This window comes from Pituophis catenifer, unplaced genomic scaffold (genome assembly GCF_029215685.1).
Source record: "Pituophis catenifer annectens isolate HBS135680 unplaced genomic scaffold, rPitCat1.0.hap2 SCAF_3, whole genome shotgun sequence".
NCBI classification, from domain to species: Eukaryota; Metazoa; Chordata; class Lepidosauria; order Squamata; family Colubridae; genus Pituophis; species Pituophis catenifer.
This window is the reverse complement of record NW_027256883.1, coordinates 110,769,150-110,789,771: the sequence shown is the minus strand read 5'-3', so window position 1 is coordinate 110,789,771 and position 20,622 is coordinate 110,769,150. Positions and strand designations below refer to the sequence as shown.

At 36.6% G+C, this 20,622-nt stretch overlaps 2 protein-coding genes across 2 annotated transcripts in view; one reads left to right on the top strand and one right to left on the bottom strand.

Moving 5' to 3' along the window:
* Window positions 1-1,773, top strand: part of ASTN1 (astrotactin 1) — a 220,058-nt gene extending 218,285 nt beyond the window's left edge. The window contains 2 exon segments of the mRNA XM_070939234.1: window positions 1,719-1,742; window positions 1,745-1,773. Of these exon segments, the coding sequence (XP_070795335.1) occupies window positions 1,719-1,742; window positions 1,745-1,773 (53 nt within the window).
* A 15,604-nt stretch (window positions 1,774-17,377) lies between these two features.
* PAPPA2 (pappalysin 2) overlaps window positions 17,378-20,622 on the bottom strand; it is a 150,459-nt gene continuing 147,214 nt past the window's right edge. Inside the window, exons 21-22 of the mRNA XM_070939233.1 lie at window positions 19,341-19,439; window positions 17,378-17,452 (exon numbers count right to left, since the gene is read on the bottom strand). Coding sequence (XP_070795334.1) covers window positions 17,378-17,452; window positions 19,341-19,439 — 174 coding nt within the window. The remainder of the gene's footprint in view (window positions 17,453-19,340; window positions 19,440-20,622) is intronic.

Below are 20,622 nucleotides of genomic sequence, written 5' to 3'. Positions count from 1 at the left end.
TAAATTATTAGTTTATTAAAGGACTCTGAAGTTAGAAGCAATGTTTTAGCAGAAAAAAAGGCTGCATTTATTATTCCCTCTTGCAGTGTTCCTCAAACTCAGGAACTTTAAAATGGGACTTCAACTCCCAGAATACCCAGCATATTTAATGTCTTAAAAGTTGCTGAAATTGAGGACCACTTCCTTACTGCCTTGCTGTGCACCCATTCGTGGTTGTGACTTCCCACAGTTCTTCTTCATTAAAAACTATCCAATCATGAAGAATTCTAAAAGTAGACTCCTTAAAATATGGGATTTCTTTTTCAAGTCCATGCAGAGGTCTAAAAATACCAGGATGATTTAATGAATAGTAAATAGATGCTGTGCTTGCACCAGACTTAAGTATGCTTCATGACCAGTTTCAAGCATGCACAGCTCACCTTATCTAATTTGGCTCTGAACATAGGATTAGTGAGGTAGCAACATCCATGCTTAGGAGGAAATGTTGTTTTCTTCTTGTGGAAAGTAATGCTGAGAGACTAATCACTAAAAATTGTCAGAGGGAAATCCCTTATTTGTTTGTGACTGCCATTCTGAATGCAAATGGAACATATATTGCCTGTGGTCTAACAAAGATGGTAGACGCGCTCTTTGTATTACACTCTCCTATTAGCTCAACAATAAGCAAAGGGGAATGGAAACAGAATTTTAGCCCTTAAGGTATTCACTTTTTATATGCCAAAAATATTGGTAATGGGTTTCCAGCTGAATGCTCTGAAATATGACAACCAATTGCTTATTTCTGTTGAATATTTTCAACTAAAGATGTTTACGCCCTTAAAAAAGCCTTAGTCAATGAAACATGTTTAAAAGTGCTACATTTCTGATGACTACCACTTTCTGATGATTGTAGAGGGAGAAATGGGTGGGTGTTTTTAGATGGCGCAGATGCTTTTTGCTTAATTCCACCAATGTCAGGAAGATGCATAGGCCAATGCATCTAGAGAGCACTGAGTTGGGAAAGCAAACAAGCAAATAAGCCACTAAACATGGTAACCCAAATGTTTGATTCAAGCACATGTGGAACTGCTTGAAATAGAAGAGCCTCTCTCTCCTTCCAATGCCTTGCACTGTTCTTTTTGCCAATGGTTTTTTTTTTCCATTTACCTTCCAAATCCTGGCTCCCAAAATGCTACAGCCATTTGGTTATATTGAACAACAGTTTCCTTTAATTTGTCTCATATCTCAGTGTAAGAGAGCCGAGGTGGTGCAGTTGACTGCTAGCTGCAGTTCAGCAGTTCAAATCTCACCGGCTCAAGGTTGACTCAGCCTTCCATCCTTCCGAGGTGGGTAAAATGAGGACCCAGATTGTTGGGGGCAATATGCTGACTCTGTAAACCGCTTAGAGAGGGCTGTAAAAGCAGTATATAAGTCTAAGTGCTATTGCTATTGCTATTAGGATTTCCTTGCTACAGAATTCTTCTTTTCTACATGCAGGTTTCATGTTTGAATTAGTGGAATATTACCCTTATTTTTATACATACTTTGCACACCAGACGCAAAAACACATTCACTAATTGCAGGCACCATTAGATTTGTAATGCACAACAACGTTGAAGTCAGAATATCCTTTTAAAAATCTGCATTTTATTTAATAAGAAACAAAAATTCAGTCATGTTCTTTCACAGTTTTGCTTCATTGTACCCTGGGTGATAGTTTTATTTTTGTTTTTTAATAGTGCCGCTTGCTTCAGATTGCTCCAAGTCAAACAATTATGCTCAATCATCCTATGAACAAGGGATCCTTGATCTAACTTTGCCTTCTCTCTGCCTGAGGAAAAAGGACTAAGAAAGGACAACTGCTATCTCAAACTATATTTTTCCAATTGACAGATGTGAGGTTTACCAGCCTTGATATGGTATTATTCATTGAAATCATATCCTTTAACTTGGGCCGTGGACCATATATAAAAGAAGAAAGCAAAAGCTACCTAAACTCATTGAGTATCTAAGAGGATTTCAGGAATCTTCCTGATTCTTGAAACTTTTGGACAAGAAGATTTTGTTCCAACTATTAATGTACTTATATTTACTGTGTTGTGAAATAAAAGAGGACATTTAGGATACTGACCTACAAATGTAGACGTTCGTAGGATTGTTTTGTTATTGAGCCAGTTTTAAAAGCCCTTCATTTTGCTATATTTTTATTATTTTAGGATGAAAGAATGGAATCAAATTGAACTTTTCCTATTATCCTTTCAAGATTTTATACTGTGTATTAGCCTAGTTATCTTTTACTTGTTGTGCGGTTAATATGATCAATTTCATGCCTTCCCCAAATTCAGTATGATTCTCACTTTTTTGATGCTTGAATTCTAACTCAAAAGTTTTGCTACTCTTCTGTAAAGATTGCAGTTGGCAGAAGTGTTTTGAAACAGCAGTGTTATTGTTATTCTTTAAAAGATTTCAAAACAATCATTATTACACCCTGTAAAATTCAGATGAACTGAACATCTAACTGAATATTAAATGGCACTGTTAGTAATTTGTGAGATTGAGGAATTACAATGTCTGTTTATTTTTCATACCAATTGATGTCATCTCCATACCCTCCAAAAATTATCGTTATTTTTGCTTTCAAACTCTGCAACCTCATCTGAGCTTAAAGAGATACATCCTCACATTTTTATATAGATAAGTTACTAGGATCAAAGGTGCACTTAGCAGTTTGAAATAATTCTCCACTTCTAAAACATTTTGAGCTGAATTATATTACCCTGATTTTGCAATGGTATCCTATACACTATCATTACTGAAATCTACTTTTTCTGGCTTCCCACAAAATCAAGAATTTTAGCATTACATGGTCACTTTCCCCCAAAGTTACTGTTATTTCACCTTTGCACATCTTCCCTATTGATTAGTATCAAATCAATGATAACTGATCTTCTTCAGTCCTCTAAAAGATAAATTTCTTATCTAAATGTCAGAAAATTTCTGAAAAGTCCCTGCTTGGCACAGACTGAATTGTAACAATTGTCAGTGTTTAAATTACTATATACCTCTTGAAATACTTTTTGGAAAGCAGCTGCACTGCCTCTTTAATTGGAGGCACCACCATGCTGCTTTTATTTGTTCCTAAAGTGACTTTAATGTGATGCTTTCTGCAGCATTGCCTAGTTAATTAATCTTGGTTTTCTGAGCATGATTAGATAGTTTTAAGCCATAGTGCAATTTTCTCCCTTTCCCTTGCTTCTATTCCTTTTGAACAAATGATATCCTTAAATTGTTACATTTCAGGCAGTGGAATCGCATCTGTTATACTTATTTGCCGTTCTGTACTTAGATGTCAAATGCATCTTATTTCCTGAACTCTGAGGATCATTATATAGACAATGAAGACTATGTTCTTAATGAACCAATATATTTTCTGTTTTTTTTTGGGGGGGGGAGTTGGAGTAGTTCAAGAAGCTCCATTTCAGCAAGTCTCATTTTCTACAGCACACAAGTGTTTATCTGAGGTCCTTCAGAATTTCCATTTCCATTCCTTATTAGATCCAGTTTAAATTGGCCTCCAATCCATCTTGCCCTGCTTTGGTCAAATAGATTCTTTAACCTGAGGTGTTACTGATCTGTTTCCAGTAATTCCCCCATTCTGATCATTCAAACAACACCCCAAATCTCTTCTATCAATATAATCTGCATAGCACTTTCTCAATTTGTGCTATTCCTGTCTTTCTTTCTGGTTCTCTTCCATGGACTGGGTGGACAGATGAGAACACCACCTGGCCCCAGGGCTGTGAGTTTCTCTCTGAAATTGATGCTGCCCTCTTGTTGTAATAAAGCATATCTCTCTATCTCTCTGAGATTTTCAAAATCTAGTTGGCATTATTATAATTATTCTTTGGAGCACCATTTATCCTTGTATCTATCAACAGAAAGAGAAAAACATATATTAATAAGTCTCAAAAACTTGCTTTTTTTGTTTTGCTTTGAGTCCTTTAATACTTGGAGATTGAACACTACTTGAGTCAACAGTTCTGCTCAACAAATCTTAATTTCAGTGCTTTTTAATACCAAATCACCAAAACATCTCAGAGGGCACAATTGCTTCCTCCCTGCCCTCTGGGGATCAATTCTCCTTACTTCCATTCTGCAGTGTTGCTTCCTCCTCCAAAGATTCACAGCCTTATTCATCTGAAAGCATCTGAAAATTATTTCTAAGTTCCAACAGAATAGAATCTACATACTACTAAAATTTTGTCATTACCATTAACTGGACAAATTGATGCATCACAGGGCAACAATTTTTCAACCAAAGTACCTCAAATGAGCTAATGTACAGAATGCCAAAATCCGGGATCCTTGGCTCCCAAAGGATTGAAATTTTGGGAAGTTGTATCTGTTTCACTGCTACTGATTGCTACTGCAGTCATGTGAGCTTCATTTTCAACATTCCATGACAGTTTCCCAGCCAGTCCCTGAATACCTTACTCCCTCCCCATTCAGCAACAAGCAATTGACTCATAATGTGGCTCTTAAAGAAGCAACAACAAACAACAAAGGTGTATGAAGAAAAATCTTGGAATTTTTATTGCTTTACATATTTCTCTTTCTCTGGCACACAAACATGTATATTTATATCCCATCTTTGTTCAAGACCTCAAGCACATGCATAGTGCTCCATCCTCCTCTTGTGGCTACAGATGGAATATAAACTGGATCTTTCTGGTATCAGTCAAATACATTAGCCACTGTACCTTAGCTTTTGCCCATTCTGTTTCATTTTAACTGCTTCCTACTCTGAATGTCTGATTTACTTTGGCCACATCATGTGTGTAAATTCATTGGAGGAAGTAATAATACTAGTAATAATTAGTAGAATAAAAAGAAGTGACAAGAAAATAACACACTGGCTTGATAACATCAAATCTGTGACAAGGTTGAACATCCAACAATTGAAAGAAGCTGTTTTCGCAGGGTAGCATGAAAAACGCGTGCCTATAAAGTCATGAAGGGTCGAATGCAATGAAATGGTTAAAACAACAAAACTCTGAATGTAGATTGGCCCTTCCTTTGGCCAACAGAGTTCAGACAAATCAGTCCTGGCCAAGCCCTCAAGAGGTCATTTGATCCTATTTTTAAACTGTCTCTGATAGCTTCTTACAAATCAGTGTAGAACTGACAGGGATTCTGAGTTCTGAGGTGAGAATACCAATGTACAACATTGTGGTAAAAAAAAATAGTTCAATTAAAATAAAATATCAGCATAATGGAAAGGGGGGACATCATGTCAAAAGATGACACCAATCATTGGGATGTGTCGAGGAGGAGGAATGAAGGCTGAAAGGGCTGCACATCTCCAGAATCACAAGGAAAGGTACAGAATAAGGAGCCAAAAAATGGAGTAGGAAAGGTAAAATCAACCCAAGAATATGTGGCAAACACTAATTTTTATGAGTTCATCAATGCAACAATACCTGTCTTCGACAACAAGGCCTCAACAGAGAAAGAGCAAGGCAAAATGCACAATGCATTATTTCTGCTGATGTTGGTGCCATGGCCAAAGTCTCTCCTCACTGTCATGTGTTCCTATTCCCTGGAGAAACTGCCCATTTCTGCTGAATGAAAGGTCAGGAAAGGCAATTTGCAACCTCTACCTAATGAACACCTCAATTTATATATCAATGAAGAACCAATTGCAAATTAGTTCAGAAAGAACATCAGACAATAAAATGACCTCTTCCAAATGATATCCTTTGGGTGCCCAGAAGATCCTTACAATTGAGGAATGGATGGACTCCTTCTGTGATTATTCAAGGCAAAAACCATCATTACATCAGACATTTAATGCCAGGCCCCAATCAGCAAGTCAAATTTATTCAAATTTACTTCATGGATCCAATGTAGAATTGAAAATGGGTATACACCATAATAATGGAATTCAATGTGAGATTGTTGAATTATTCAAAATAACAGGGAGGGAGGGAGGGGGAAGGAAGGAAGGAAGGGAGGAAGGAAGGGAGGGAGGGGGGGAAGGAAGGAAGGAAGGAAGGAAGGAAGGAAGGATTTCTGATACTTCCAGTCGGCTTCCTACAAGGAAACTCAAAAGGAGAAGCCAGCAGAATCTGTAAATAAGAATCTGTCATCTCTAATCTGTCCATACTGTTTTATGCCCATGCATGGTCAATTCTATTTCTTGGTTTAGGTAAGGAAATATCTCTGAAACAATGACCCAACAGGGCATGAGTTATCTAGTATCTTCTACATCTCTTACTTCTGGATCTTACTGTCATGCATTGAGCTTGATCCTCTATTTGTCTGTCTTCCAGGGCCTCCTTTAAGCTTATCAACAGCAATGGACACTTGCTGCTTCATCCTTTTTTTTCTTTTTTTTTTTTAATTTGATTTATATGCCGCCCTTCTCCGAAGACTCAGGGCGGCTTACAATGTGCTCAGCAATAGCCTTCATCCTTTTGTATATTTATACAAAGTCAGCTTATTGCCCCCATAACCGGGTCCTCAATTTACCTACCTTAGAAAGGATGGAAGGCTGAGTCAACCTTGAGCCTTGGCGAGATTCGAACCCTGCAGTAATTGCAGGCAGCTGGTCTTAATAACCAGCTTAATAACAGGGTGCCTTAAACCCCTGTACTACCAAGGCTCCTTGAACACTTTCTTCAAAAACTGCTATAATTTAGCATTTGCTGCAAAGATATATCAGGTTTTCAGGCAGGAAACATTACAATTTCAGATTCTTCTCTGTTCATCTTCACCTTTTCTTTTGATAGCACCAAAGCACCTTGTTGTATTTTACAGGTTTTTATCTTAGCCAATACCAACTATTGCTATAAGGCGGAAAATAGTTAAAGAACTTCCCCTTCAACTCCCCTTCAACTCCCCTGCCAAACTTCTGTTAGTTCAAACTCTGTGAGCTTCCTCCTTGAAAGCAAACTGCTTTATATTTTGTAATTTCTGCATGCTCAGGAGAAAGCAATCAGATCTTCATTCTCAGCAGGCTATCAGCAGCTCTCCAGACACATACCTTGTAATAAGAAGCTTTCCTAGATATTATTTTTCACAGCTCAGTGCACAGTCCCTCAGAACATACAGCTTCTCTGCTCAAGCTGCTTTTTTCCTCTGGGCAATGTTATGAGAACTGTTGTGGTGGTGGGTTAAAGGGATTGCAATAAACTGTGATAATGCCTTTACACAGAGGAGAACACTGCTAGGATCAAAGAACATCTAAGCTCTAGAACATTGGGAAAATCCCAATGCAAGGGCATGAAATTCATGCACAGATTACCATTAGGAGAATCGGGTACAGATGTCTTACAGCTTTGGTGAAGACTCTAGAATGGTGAATCTGACTACATAGGACATAAATAGGTTTGCAATGTGATGCTTTCAGACATATAAACTAGCAAGATTAGTTTAACTCAATATGCTATGATCCTTGAAATAACTAGGCATCAAGCAGCCTGGTTATATATGTACCAGCAATACAAGAATCCAAGTACACATCTGAATTACAACTGATAAGTAAGGGTAAGGGAATTTCAGGTCTTTTAGGCCTGATTTGCTATTAAGTATTAAGACTAAACACACCTAACAATATAGGTGCCATCTACAATTTTAATGTCAACACTAGGCTATAGCTGATAGCACTGACTTTATCAGAATTGTAATATTCACAAGGTAATTTCCTCCAGCTTGTAATTAACAGATATTAACAGATTAACAGAGTTGGAAGGGACTTTGTAGGTCATCTAGTCCAATCCCCACCCAAGCAGGAAACCCTACAACTTCTGAGGGCAAGCTGTTCCTTTGGTTGATTGCTTTCACTGTCAGAAAAATTCTCCTTATTTCCAGGTTGAATCTCTCCTTGTTCAGTTTCCATTCATTATTCCGTCTGGCCCTCAGGTGCTTTGGAAAATAGCTTGACCCCTCCTCTCTGTAGCAGCCCCTCAAATATTGGAACACTGCTATCATGTCTCCCCTGGTCCTTCTGTTCATTAGATTAGCCTCCAGTCCCCTAATCACCTTTGTTGCTCTTCTCTGCACTTTCTAGAGTCTCAACATCTTTCTTTAGTGTGGTAACCAAAACTGGATGCAGTATTCTAGGTGTGGTCCTACTAAGGCTTTAGAGTAGTCCAAGACATTGGTAGATCTCCAAGTTGGTGGGGAGGTGGGCGGGAGGGCATGCTGTGCAAGTCCATGCTGCAATTTGCACCTACCATCTCCAGCTGCTACAACGTAACACATAGGGCAGATTATCCACTATAAATTAATGGTATAGTACATTGTAGGGTAAGTGTGCACTTTAGAAAGAGAGTCCAATTACTTCACAAGGCCAATTGTAAAAACATGACTAGAGAAGAATTCTGGCTAAGTCCTGTGTTCCCCCAGTGAGCCAAACAAGAAAAATAACACCTCTTGATAGCAAGTGTAACATTTGGCCTCAGTCTCTGACAGCCATTTAATACTGCACTATTTCCAGCAAAACTCTTTGTTATTAAATATTAAAGTGAAAAACAGAATATATGTATTATAACCTGTATAATGTATGTGTATGTGTGTTCAGTGAGGCACAATACCAATATGACCATTGTACAGTAAACGAACATTTCATTTTGGGGGGAACTATTTAAGGCAGCTCTCTTTTCAATATTATTTTGGGCTTTTCTTCCTTGGTTCATCTTGGGAACAAATTTCTGCCCATGTGAAACTTTATATGTTGGATTTCCAAGAACTTCCATATGTTAATTCCAAGGACTGAAGTGTAAATCAGCCATTGAATTATTTCTTTCACTAGCAAAGGCAAATCTCTAGCACAGCAGGGTTATACTTAATTTCAGGGACAACATATTGATAATGTATAAATTATTTTTGCCGAACTACTGTCCTAGACAACTCGTGCTGATATGGATTTTTTTTCTTAGAAATGCTGTTCATTTCACATCAAAGGTAACAAGATGGAGAAAGACACGGATGGATCAGTAGATTATTTAATTTTATAGATTTTTATAAAAAATAATCATCAAATACAAAACAAAAACAAAAAATAGCAGCAGCCTCCACTGAGAATAAAGCTGTCCTTCTAAAAGGGGACATGATGTGCTATGTTGCTAAAGGCAATCCCGTATTCTCATACTGTAAAAATGAGCAATTCACTAAAATGACCTTTCCTCAATTGATATTTTCAATCAGCTCTAGTGCAGGAATGTAATAAATCTTTGTCCTCAATGCTCTATTCACAGAAATACAACTAAGTCTTCAGCACCTAATTTGAGATAATTAGCTAGTTTAATGCTATTTTAAGCAATAAGGAAAACCATCCAGTCAGTGGGTGAAAGGCAGCTAATCTGTGACATCTGTAACATTTGATAGGGCTTGGAGCTGAACTTCAGAAACTCAGGCAGTATCATAGGACGTCACTGAGGTGTCAAAGGCACAGCAGTTGGGAGTACAGATTACATCTTGCCCCAAATACCAGAAAATGACCAATTTCTTATGACCAATCCTTAAAGTATCTCTACCACTATGGGTTAAACTAGAGTAATGCTTAGCCAAGATGAACTTTGCACTTGTTCCTTACTGAGCAGCCCCCAGTGTTTCCTAAAAAAACACTTTGGATGACCACTGGATCCTCTAGAACAGGGGTGTCAAACTCAAGGCCCACCGGGTGTTTAAATCTGGTCCGTGGGGCCACCCTGGAAACAAAGAGGGACCTCTGTGCCTCTGCTAGTGAAAATGGGGCTTGGGACCTCCTGAGCTCTGTTTTCTCTGGCAGAGGGTTGGAAGAGGCCATCGCAGCCTAAAATGTAGCTTGAGAGCCCACTTTCACTGGGAGAGCACTTCGGTCACACACAACATGAGTGACATCGAGCTGGCCATGCCCACCCTGGCCACAACCACCCTGCCCTCCCCCTGAGGTCAAACACAACCCTGATGTGGTCCTCAATGAAATCAGTTTGACACCCTTGCTCTAGAACAGTGGTTCTCAACCCGTGGGTCGGGACCCCTTTGGGGGTCGAATGACCCTTTCACAGGGGTCGCCTAAGACCATCCAAAAACACATATTTTCAATGGTTTTAGGAATAATTTTATGGTTGGGGGTCACCACAACATGAGGAACTGTATTAAAGGGTCGCGGCATTAGGAAGGTTGAGACCCACTGCTCTAGAATGACCTGGCAAGCAGCATTAATAGGGGAGAGGAGATTAAGCCTTTCTCTGGATTCCCTCCCCCCAACAATGTCTTTCTCTCCATTGTGCTGGTGATAAACGGAATCTTGTTTCTCATAACATCATTTCAAATGAAACACAAAGTGAATAAAAGGAGTTGTGCTGCTGTGGAAATCACCATCCTATTCAATCTCATTTCACCCTCTGGAGAGAGTACCAATATAATACATGAGTTCCTAAATATATATGCTTCATCCATACATAACCAATAAATAAAGATATACCTCTTTACATTTTTTTTAATCTGAAAAACTTATTTTTAAAAAAGGAAATAAGTTTGATTTGTAGAGGTGGTTGGAACTTTCCCAATTAAAATTGTGTGCTGTGGTGGCCGACATCTGGTGTACATACTACAAACAGTGACATGCTTGCATAATTCTAGAGGGCCTATGGATTTTTCTGGGTTAGACATCAATGCTTCTCTGCCCTTAAATGATTTCCCCTTCATATATGCATTGCATATTAGTGAACACAAATCCAGGCAGTAGAATTTATTCCAGATTACCTAACAGTGCAATCACATTTCAAACATCTGTTTCTACTGAGATGCAGATTATAAATCTCTGGGTCAAATAAGAGAAGACATAATTTGATATTTTAAGAAATTTATCATTGACTGCAGAAGTAGGTAACTTCAAGCACTTTCTCTCTCTGCTAGAGTTCCCAACTGTACTTTGCTTGGAGAAGGCAACTGTTGTAGAACCATAGCAATTCCTTGTGAACCCGAATAGATGGTTGCAAGTCACACAGAACTTTCCATATCGTGAACATCTCAGTATGTTCAGGTCCTTGAGCCCATTAAGCCATGTTAACCAAATAGTATTCCTGTGAGCTTTTAAAGTGTCATACTTGGGTTAATTTAGCATTCAAACATCTTTTAAAATTGTAGATGGGCCAGAAAGAGATGAAATTACCCCATTATCAGTACAAATGTCATCATTCCCAGATGAAGACTAAAATGAGGCAATTAAGGTGTCAGACTCAAGGGATGCATGATAAATTTTGGTATAGATTTTATACCAGGTTGACATTTTTATACTATAATTCAAAACCTCTTTTTTAAAAAAAAAACAAAACCACAAGAAGAACCCTATTGTAATTCTGCATCACGAAGTAAATACTAAATGTGCTAGACAGTGTCTGATCAGCTAAACTTCTAATTTCTGAATGTTGATGTAAAGTTTCCTTTATAGGCTTATATTAAAAAAATGTGGAAGCATACTTTGAATACCCATGATGAGGCCATATATACAATGAGCAAAATCAAGCAGTAACACTTTCCCTGAATTGCATCTCTTCAGGCTATTATTCCCTGAAGACATACAATCTTTCTACATCAACGTACAAAATTGGCTAAAAGATTGTTAGTAAACAACACTGTCCTTTATCCTTCCCTTTTCTGACCTGCAAGAAGAGGAAGTACAAGTTCTGTGTGAAAGGTAGTTTACTCTTCAAACAGTATAACCACAAAAAGACCTAAAATAAGTGGAAGCTGATGGGAACCAAGAGAAAAGAATTACAAAAGTATGTGGAAGTCTGCTAATGGAATTATGCAGAAGAATGCTAAATGAAATTAAGAAGTCACAAAGGCAAACAAAAATCACATAAAATAATGACTGCTGCAAAATTACAGATGAAAGATACTGTATAATGTGCATATGGAGAAAAACAAAAGGAATAAATGGGCTAACGGGCTAGATAAAATTGGACTATTGAAACATTTGCAGTAAGATTTTGGAATTAATTATAATGAATACACAGTTAATGAGAAATAGACTCTTTTATTAGAAGGCAAAAGAAAGATAAACAATATCATGATTTCAAAAACTGGACACTAGAGGGGACTAAAGTTTTTGGGTAGAGGAAAGATTTACAAGCCTGTAAAATGTTGCAACATGTTGTAACAATAATAAAATATTGAAGGAGACTTTTGAAGAATGGAATCAGAAAATGGTAGCCACAATATCAACTATATCAGTAATGATGGCTACTTTCATGGATATATTATGTCCAAAATATGTTACTGAAGAAATGACAGATGTAGAACAAAGTTTATCTGACCCAATAGAGATAGCATCTCAAGTAGATTTACAACTGACGGGTCAAGAGAATGATCTAGAAAAGGATGTTTCACTGGATCTACAAAACACACTGGTTGAGGTTTTAAAATTTAAAAGGGAAATACAAATGACAAACCAAGAGAGTGACTTGGAGTGAGTGGATTTTGTTTTCCTACTTGACTTACAAAACAGGCTTGTTAAAACCTTAAACAACTCTTAGCAATCAGACAAAGAATAAATGAAGAGAAATCAAATCCAACAATATTTGTATGAATTAAAAATTAGAATTGTTTGAAGTAAAAGGAAGGAACATAAGATTAAAGAACAAGGTTACACCTCTAGTAACACCTCTAGTAACACTTTATACACTTAGTGTTGACATGAGGATTGAAAATATGGTGTTTTATGGATTTGGTTATAGATAAGATATAGATGGTATATGGGATGAAGAGATAAATGTTTATAGCCTCAGAGTGGATTAAGAGTTATTACATTTCTTTATACTTGTGATGAAGGTTGGAAGACATTTCTTTATATATTTTTCTCTTTATTATATTCTTTATTACATTTTTCTTTTTTTGCACTTTTTACTTCTTTCTATTCATTTTCTGTCCTTTAGTTTGTATTAGAAATTATTATAATCAAAATTCTTAATGAAATCACATATATCTTGAAATATAAATAGTAGTGTTCAAAGAAGAAAAATGATAAAAAAAAGGCTATCATAAATACTCACAGTTGAAAAAGGGTAAAAAATGCAAGTATAGGTGGTATAAATCTTAAAACACAGGTGTAGTTTGCCTACAGAATGGCTGGCTCATTTAATGGGAAGGCTGCATCTGAGTTTCATAAATGGATGCATGTTGTTATTACTACTTTCCTTCAAGGAAAGAATAGCAAGACTGAGTAACACATTTATGGTGGGATTTATTAAGTGTATTTGGGAAAATGTTTTGGAGAATTCTAATTGAAAAGCTAGGAGACACAACAATAAGCAATCCAGCTTTATGCTAGGCAAGCAGTGAGCAACCAGCTTTTATCAGGCCATTAAGAAATGCATAAATATGAAACAGAAACACATAAAAAAGAAATACATTATACACTGATTTAGAGAAAGTATCTAATAAAGTGAATACATTTAAATCATGGATGATTTGAAAGTTGATTGGTGAATGTGGTAAGAGGAGTGATGAAAGAAAAGTATGTGTCAGAATAAACGGGCTGGTGACTCATTCTTCTTTTACTATATTTATGGATAATTGTACTGTATAAGGAATCCTTGAAGTGTATTGGTTGGCAACATGTTTGAAAGTTTTGCAGCAAATATTAGGTGAGTAGGCTGACAGAATTAACAGCATAGATTTTAAAATGGATGCATTAACGGTCAAGGAAGCTGTGTTTAGGGCATGTTTGTTATTCATACCTAATTACTAAAATTAGAAAAAGTAAATGAGTTTATGTATCTCCCTACAATGTTTACTAAAGAATGGAAAATAGACCAAAAGATGGACTTCCAGTTTGGCGCTGTGGCAATCCAGTCAGGGAAATAGCGGGGCTCTGATGAGCCCTGCGAAAACCCTGACTGTCGAGCTGCCGCCAACAGGTCTGCGGACCTACCCTGTCCTGTAGGGACAGGGGGAAAGAGAGGGACCCCTTGGATGGCCGAGAGGAACGGGCAGGTTCCTTGGGGCCGGAGGAAGCCCTCTGAGCCGGCGGCAGGGAAGCGGCAGCCATGGCGGCTGCCTCGAAGCCGGGGCCAACCAGAGAAGCTTAGTGCAGGAGGAAGAAGGAAGAGTGAAGTGTTTGGAAGCTGGGTAAGTGAGACCAAACCCAGGTGGAACAGTGCTTAAATTATGGTTATCTACAAGAGAGCCCCTAGCCTTAATTAGTGGCTATAGACAATCGGGCAAGAAGACCTAATAAAACAACTTACAGGAGGAAAAGACCCATAAATGAATTAATGCTATTATTGACTGACTTGGAATGATTGTTCTTTGGAAAGTTACAAAACTTTGAAAATTTCTTTTTTCTAAATGGGAATGGATTATCTTTGAAGAGAAAAAGAGGGAAGAGGCGATAAACAGGAACTTTTTAAAATAAGGGGAAAAGACAAGCGGATAACTATACAGTAGCCAAAATGGAGAACTGCCGTGACAAAGTGAAAGTGCAAATTGTGGATTGTTTGCGACTTGAAAGAGAAACTATGTGTCTTGCTATTTAAATTGGATTATTTTGGAAACAATCAAGGAGGTCTGACTCTGGAGATATCCAATCTGTCGACTGGAGGTTTTACTGATGGAAAGAAAGAAGAAATAAACTGGAACAATTAAAATTGAACTAATAGGTGCAGCAACAAAAGAAAAGGGCATGGCAACAAAAGAAGAGATGATGATGCCATATATGGAATAGATGTCACAGAAGAACTTAATTTAATAGAAAAGAATTTAATAAAACTTTTAACTTTGATAACATTGAAATTGAAACGGAATAGTTTTGGACTGATTGGAAAAAGAAGAAATGGAATATAGTGGGTTGCAAGATAAGAAAAACAACATAGTTTGATTAAAATGAAAATATAATGTTTAATGCCTATTCAAAGTTTGAATGTTGATGTGTTTTCTTTCTCTCTTTTTTCCTTTTCTTTTTTTTTCTTTTTTTTTGTTATTCTTTTCCTCTTTATCTTTACTTTCTCTCTTCTCTCTCTATTTCCTTTCTTACTTTTTATTTCCATTCCTTTTAAACTTTACTACATAAATATACATATACTAATTTGGTCATGAAATAAGACTACAAATGATTGAATGAGAATATGATTTTTTAAAAATGTTTTAAATCTTTAAATGAACTTTTGAATTTTAATAAGAGTTATCTATAGACTTAATAATTAGAGGAAATTGATTTTAAGGTGGATAAAAATATTGTTTTTATAGAAAAAAAAGAATAAATATGAAGAGGGATGACTTTAAGAGAAATTTACAATCCAGGAGAAAATATGTGAGAAGAGACTTGTTGAAATACATGTTTAGTTAAAAATTATGGGAGAATACGCTGAAAAAGTTACTTATGTAATATGCTGTGAATCAGTTAAAATAAAACAGCAAAAATAATAGGTGCAGGAGTGGAGGTAAGCATGCTGCTAATATCAGTCAAACAAAAGATGGAGATTTGGAGGAGAATATGCTGGAAATCAGCAAAAATAAAATATGCTGGAAATCAGCCAAATAATAGTGGGAGGTTCGGAGGAGATTATGCTGGAAATCAGCCAAACAATGGACGGAGGTATGGAGGAGACTATGCTGGAAATCAGCCAAACAAAAGTGAGAGGTATGGAGGAGAATATGCTGTAAATCAGCCAAAATAAAAAATGCTGGAAATCAGCTAAGTAATAGTAGGAGTTATGGAGGAGGATATGGATTTTGAGATAAATTGGTGTAATATGAAATGTGTAAAATTAAAGGTAAATTAATAAAGTCTAAGATTTAAAGATTTGATGAAGGGGTTTAGAGATTAAGAAATATGGATAGAATTTTGACTTATAAATTGAAATAAAAAATAGAGCTATAGTCAACTTGAAACAGATGTGTCATGATAAAATTGTAAGGTAAATAATCAGATTAAGAGATTAGAATATTTTTTAAACTTTATGTTTTGATATTGATGCTAAAAGGTGTAATGAAGGGAGCTTGGGAAAGAACCAGATATAATTGAATTTATAAATGGATATAAAAATGAATTAAGCTTTTTTTTTGGAAATTAAATTGGTGGTGATATAATAGAATGGTTCTGATTAAGATATTAGAATTTATATTAAAAGATTTTTTTTTATGTTATGATTTTTAATTTTAAAAGATGTAATGGGAAATTGTGAATGGAGCTTTTTAAAATTTAAGCGATTGTACCTATCTATGACTGGATCGAAACTTCGCTCTTGAAAGATATATTTTATGTTTATGTTGGAAAAAAATAAAAAAAATATTTTTCAAAAAAAAGATAATAGTTGAAAAGATAATGGCAAGTATTTGGTCTGTTGTGTGGAATAAACGTTTGTCAAATGTTTTGTTTAATAGGATGCTTCTGCCTTCTTTGTTATTAAGGAAGTGAGAGTTCAGAATGACAGAAGAAACATCCCAGAAGAAGTCAGCAGAATAGAGCAGTGTATGACACAGAAGAAGTCAGAGTGATTTGGAAGGGTAGAAATGGATGAAGAAGTATAGTAATTGGTGTAGTTTAAAAATACATTAAGCTTTATGTGTTTTTTACCCCTTGTATCATATGCCTTTCATTTCTTTAGGTTACTACTTGTAATGCTGCTTAGGAAATAGAGGAATGGGTATTTATATATGCCCAGTAAAAAAATCAGGAATGGCTTCTTTGTGGTACAAGTGTAGGCAGATATGACGGTCAGAGCATTCTCATACATGACTTTAACTCTGCAGTTTAGTGTGACATAATTTGGGGAGGGGGGAAGCAATTACTGCTTCATTTAGATATTTATAAGGGCCCCATTGGAATTCTGCTGGATTTCTGGGAATGTTCATTATATGATCCCACATTTCTAATGTAGTGTATTTCACAGCAGCATGATTTAGTTTACTATACAGCAAGTAAAAATATTATATAGATTTGTAATAAAATTATGTTTAAATATTTGCAGACAGATCACATTTCCCTCTCCACTTTGCTAAATCAAGCTCTAGAGAGGCGCACACCAATAAAACGTCAGAGCAAAGACACAGTTTAGGTGGCAAGCCATTGATGCGGCATGGAAGGTAGCCTTGAGGCTTGGTTCAGATCCAGTTTGCCAGCAGACCTGACAAGATGATACTGTATTTCAGTTCTGATGGAAAAGAAGTTGACCAAATATGGTAAGGGTGTTTCATTTTCTCGCTCTCTTCTCCACCTCTTTCTTCAAAATTTCCTTTCTCCTTTATGCACTTACACATCAAGTGCAGGACCTTTATGACCAGACTTCCCCTGAATCCTTTTCTTCAGCCTTTGCTGTCTCCTATTTATGCTTTCCCTCAAGCCTTTGTAATTTCCTCCAATTTGAGCCTTGGCAGCACAACGTGTCCTGGTGGCTGCTGCAGCGGGCTACTGATTTTCTTCTGCTGCTGGATCCCGGCAGGTGCACTCGTCCTGATCACAGCCATTGGGAAACAGAACAACCTAAAGGATTGGAAGAACAGTGGTATTTAGGGAATAGAGGCAAAGATGATGCCCAATATATTATATAGACCAGGAACCTAAAAGCAAAATAAAAAGTTCTGACAGAACCAAAACAGAATAAAACCAAAATGGTTTCCACCCCCTATCCCAACGCTGACTTAAGATAGTTTCATTTCGTTATTCAACAAGGGCAGGAACGAAATTCTGAGCTGCTTACAGGTTCTGCTCAATTCGAGAACCTAACAGATAATATTTGCTAAAAAGCATGAGAGTTCTCTGTTATCCACTAAAGCATCTTTCTTTTCCAAACTTCCACACAAACCTAAGAAACAGTTGAGTTGGATTTAAGAATTACATTATCACAAAAGAGTTGCTTTAGTGATCACCAGATGCCATGTGCAAGGGCAAAGTAATTCCCTCAACTTTCCTCTCTTTTAGAAGAGCTTTCAAAATATGGATTTTGAAACAGGCCAGAAGCCATGCCAATTTGTGATCCTGTTTGACTGATGATGAGTGGTTGAAATTTTCTTTTTTGCATATTTCCTCAGGGCATTGGCATTTCTCTTTTTGCTATATGTTTTGATTATGAGTTTTATTCTGTGCGCCACTTTGAGTTCTCTTGATTTGATGGCTTTTTAAATGTAATGAAGTGTGCACAGACCTTCCGTTCTGCCAGCACTGATGAAATCTATTAACACACTTCATGAAGTACTTCTTGTTGGACAAAACGCACCCGTTTTACGTGTGCACAATGATAAATATTCTTAGAAAAGATAATCTGTATATACCTGGCATTCCATTTATCTTCATCCACAGCCTTATATGAAATGGGAGCTCATTCAAAGCAGTATTTGAAAGAGCTGCACTGAAAAGAGATCTAGTATCACAAGGAGCAATTAAGGGAAAGCCAGAAACACTTTTGTGAGCTGGTCTCTTTGTGTGCCTCAATAGTCGATAGTTTCTTTCTGTATGTGTTCTATGACTTGAAAAAGACACCCTGTGAATTCTGCTTATACTTTCTACACCAGCAATCAACTTCTTTGGGACCATCACTTGAGCAACCTTGAGAGTTTGAGAGGATTTCTTTGACAAATAACACAAATGCCCCTTTTTCTGGTACAAGTGTGCCACGTAAAATACATCATTTATAAGGAAAGAAACTTGTCATGGCTGTTTTAAAAAAAAACAATCCAACTAAAAAACATTCCGCTTCTTTTCTGTTAATTCAACTCCTATGTAAATTCAGTTATTTTTATACACCAGGCCAAGCAGTTCAGCATATAATTTATACACAGACTTCCAGGGCAAGACACTATCTATAAATTTAATTTATCATATGTACTTGTGGATAAGTCCATCCATGGATAAGCGAGCCAGTTTGTTGTAGTGGTGAAGGTGCTGGCCTAGAAACCAGGAGGTTGGGAGTTCTAGTTCTGCCTGAAAGCTGCCTGGGTGACTTTGGGTCAGTCACACTCTCTCAGCCCAACTCATTTCACAGAGTTGTTCTGGGAAAATAGGAGGAAGGGGTATTAAGTATGTTCATCACTTTGAGTTAATTGTAAAATAATAAAAGTAGGATAAAAATCTAATCAATAAGTAAATAAATAATAGACTGTTGAATTATTAACCAAAATACTATGAAAAAATGCACCACCCATGGATAAGCCTATCCACATTTTTCATGGTATTTTGGTTAAAAATGTAACACGTGGATAAGCTTGTCCATGTGTATATATGGGAAATGCAGGTACTTAAATGTGTTGTGTATTTTGTGGATAAGCTGAACTTGATTTTTTGGATACCTTTTTCATTTAAAATTCTCGTCTGATCTGCAAATATATATGGTATGTTCCATTTTCTGTAATGGATAACTAACAATATCAGTTACCTTCTTTGAGGAGACTGTGGAGGAACAACAGTCACCACCATCATACTGACAATAGGCTCGGTTGTTGATGGTATCACACCAGCCATCGGCATGGAAAGGCTATAAAGAAAGAGAAAAGAAGCATTCGGTAAATGAAGAGCAACAGAGAAAATCAATTAAGTCTGGCATTCACATGTTAGAAACAATTCATATATTGAAACAGATTTTTTTGTAAAACAAGCTAAGAGAAACAGACCATCAAAAAGCTATACTGATTCAATGACAAGAATCACTAAATATGTAGACATGCTACTGATCTAGCTATCGTGGTTGAAAAATGCACATATACTGTATATATGACATATGACTAAATGACTCCAAGAAATGGTTCTGCTGCCACAAAATGATATACATTCAGGACTATCCATTCTGAAGAAGTCAATTTAAATTAAGTGAAATCAAGTTCATGTATATTTTTGAGTTATTTGAAGTTAATGAGAGAGTGATAATTTCCTAACACTCATAGATTACCATGTTTAAGTGTGATTTGTCAAAACAAATACTGGGGATCTCGAACATGAAAGTGAAGCAACAAATCAGCATAAATGCTTGAATGAGCTGGTACCGCTTCACCATGTAATTCTTATTGGTAATGCTATATTGTAAATAAAAAAATAAAACTTGCTGTTATGTAATCAAGGAAGGATGTTTTATTACATTGTGCCTTTGAGAGGTTTAAGATACATGGTTAATGAGGATGCTATGGCAACATCACCTCTCTACTGTATTCCTAGAGAAGAGCAGGTAAGAAAGAAAACCAGTAAAACTAAGGAGATAATTTGACTCTTCCCACTTTTTTTGCTCTATTCCACACAATAGGGTTTGTTTATTTAGATGATGATTCATTTGCAAAGCCAGAAAATCATGACAGCTAGAACACTGAATAATAGAGTTGGAAGGGAACTTGGAGGTCTTCTAGTCCAACCCCCTACAAAAGCAGGAGACCCTATACCATTTCAGGCAAATGGTTGTTCAGTCTCTTTTTGAAAGCCTCCAGTGATGGCAAACTATTCTATTGGTTGATTGCTCTCACCATTAGGAAATTTCTCCTTAGTTCTAAGTTGCTTCTCTCCTTGTTTAGTTTCCATCTATTGCTTCTTGTCTTACCTTTTGGTGCTTTGGAAAATAGTTTGATTTTCTCATCTTTGAAGGAGCCCCTCAAATATTGGAACAGTATTATCTGGAAATATCTGTTAGGTATTGGAACAGTGCTATCATCTCCCACTAGTCCTTCTTTTCATTA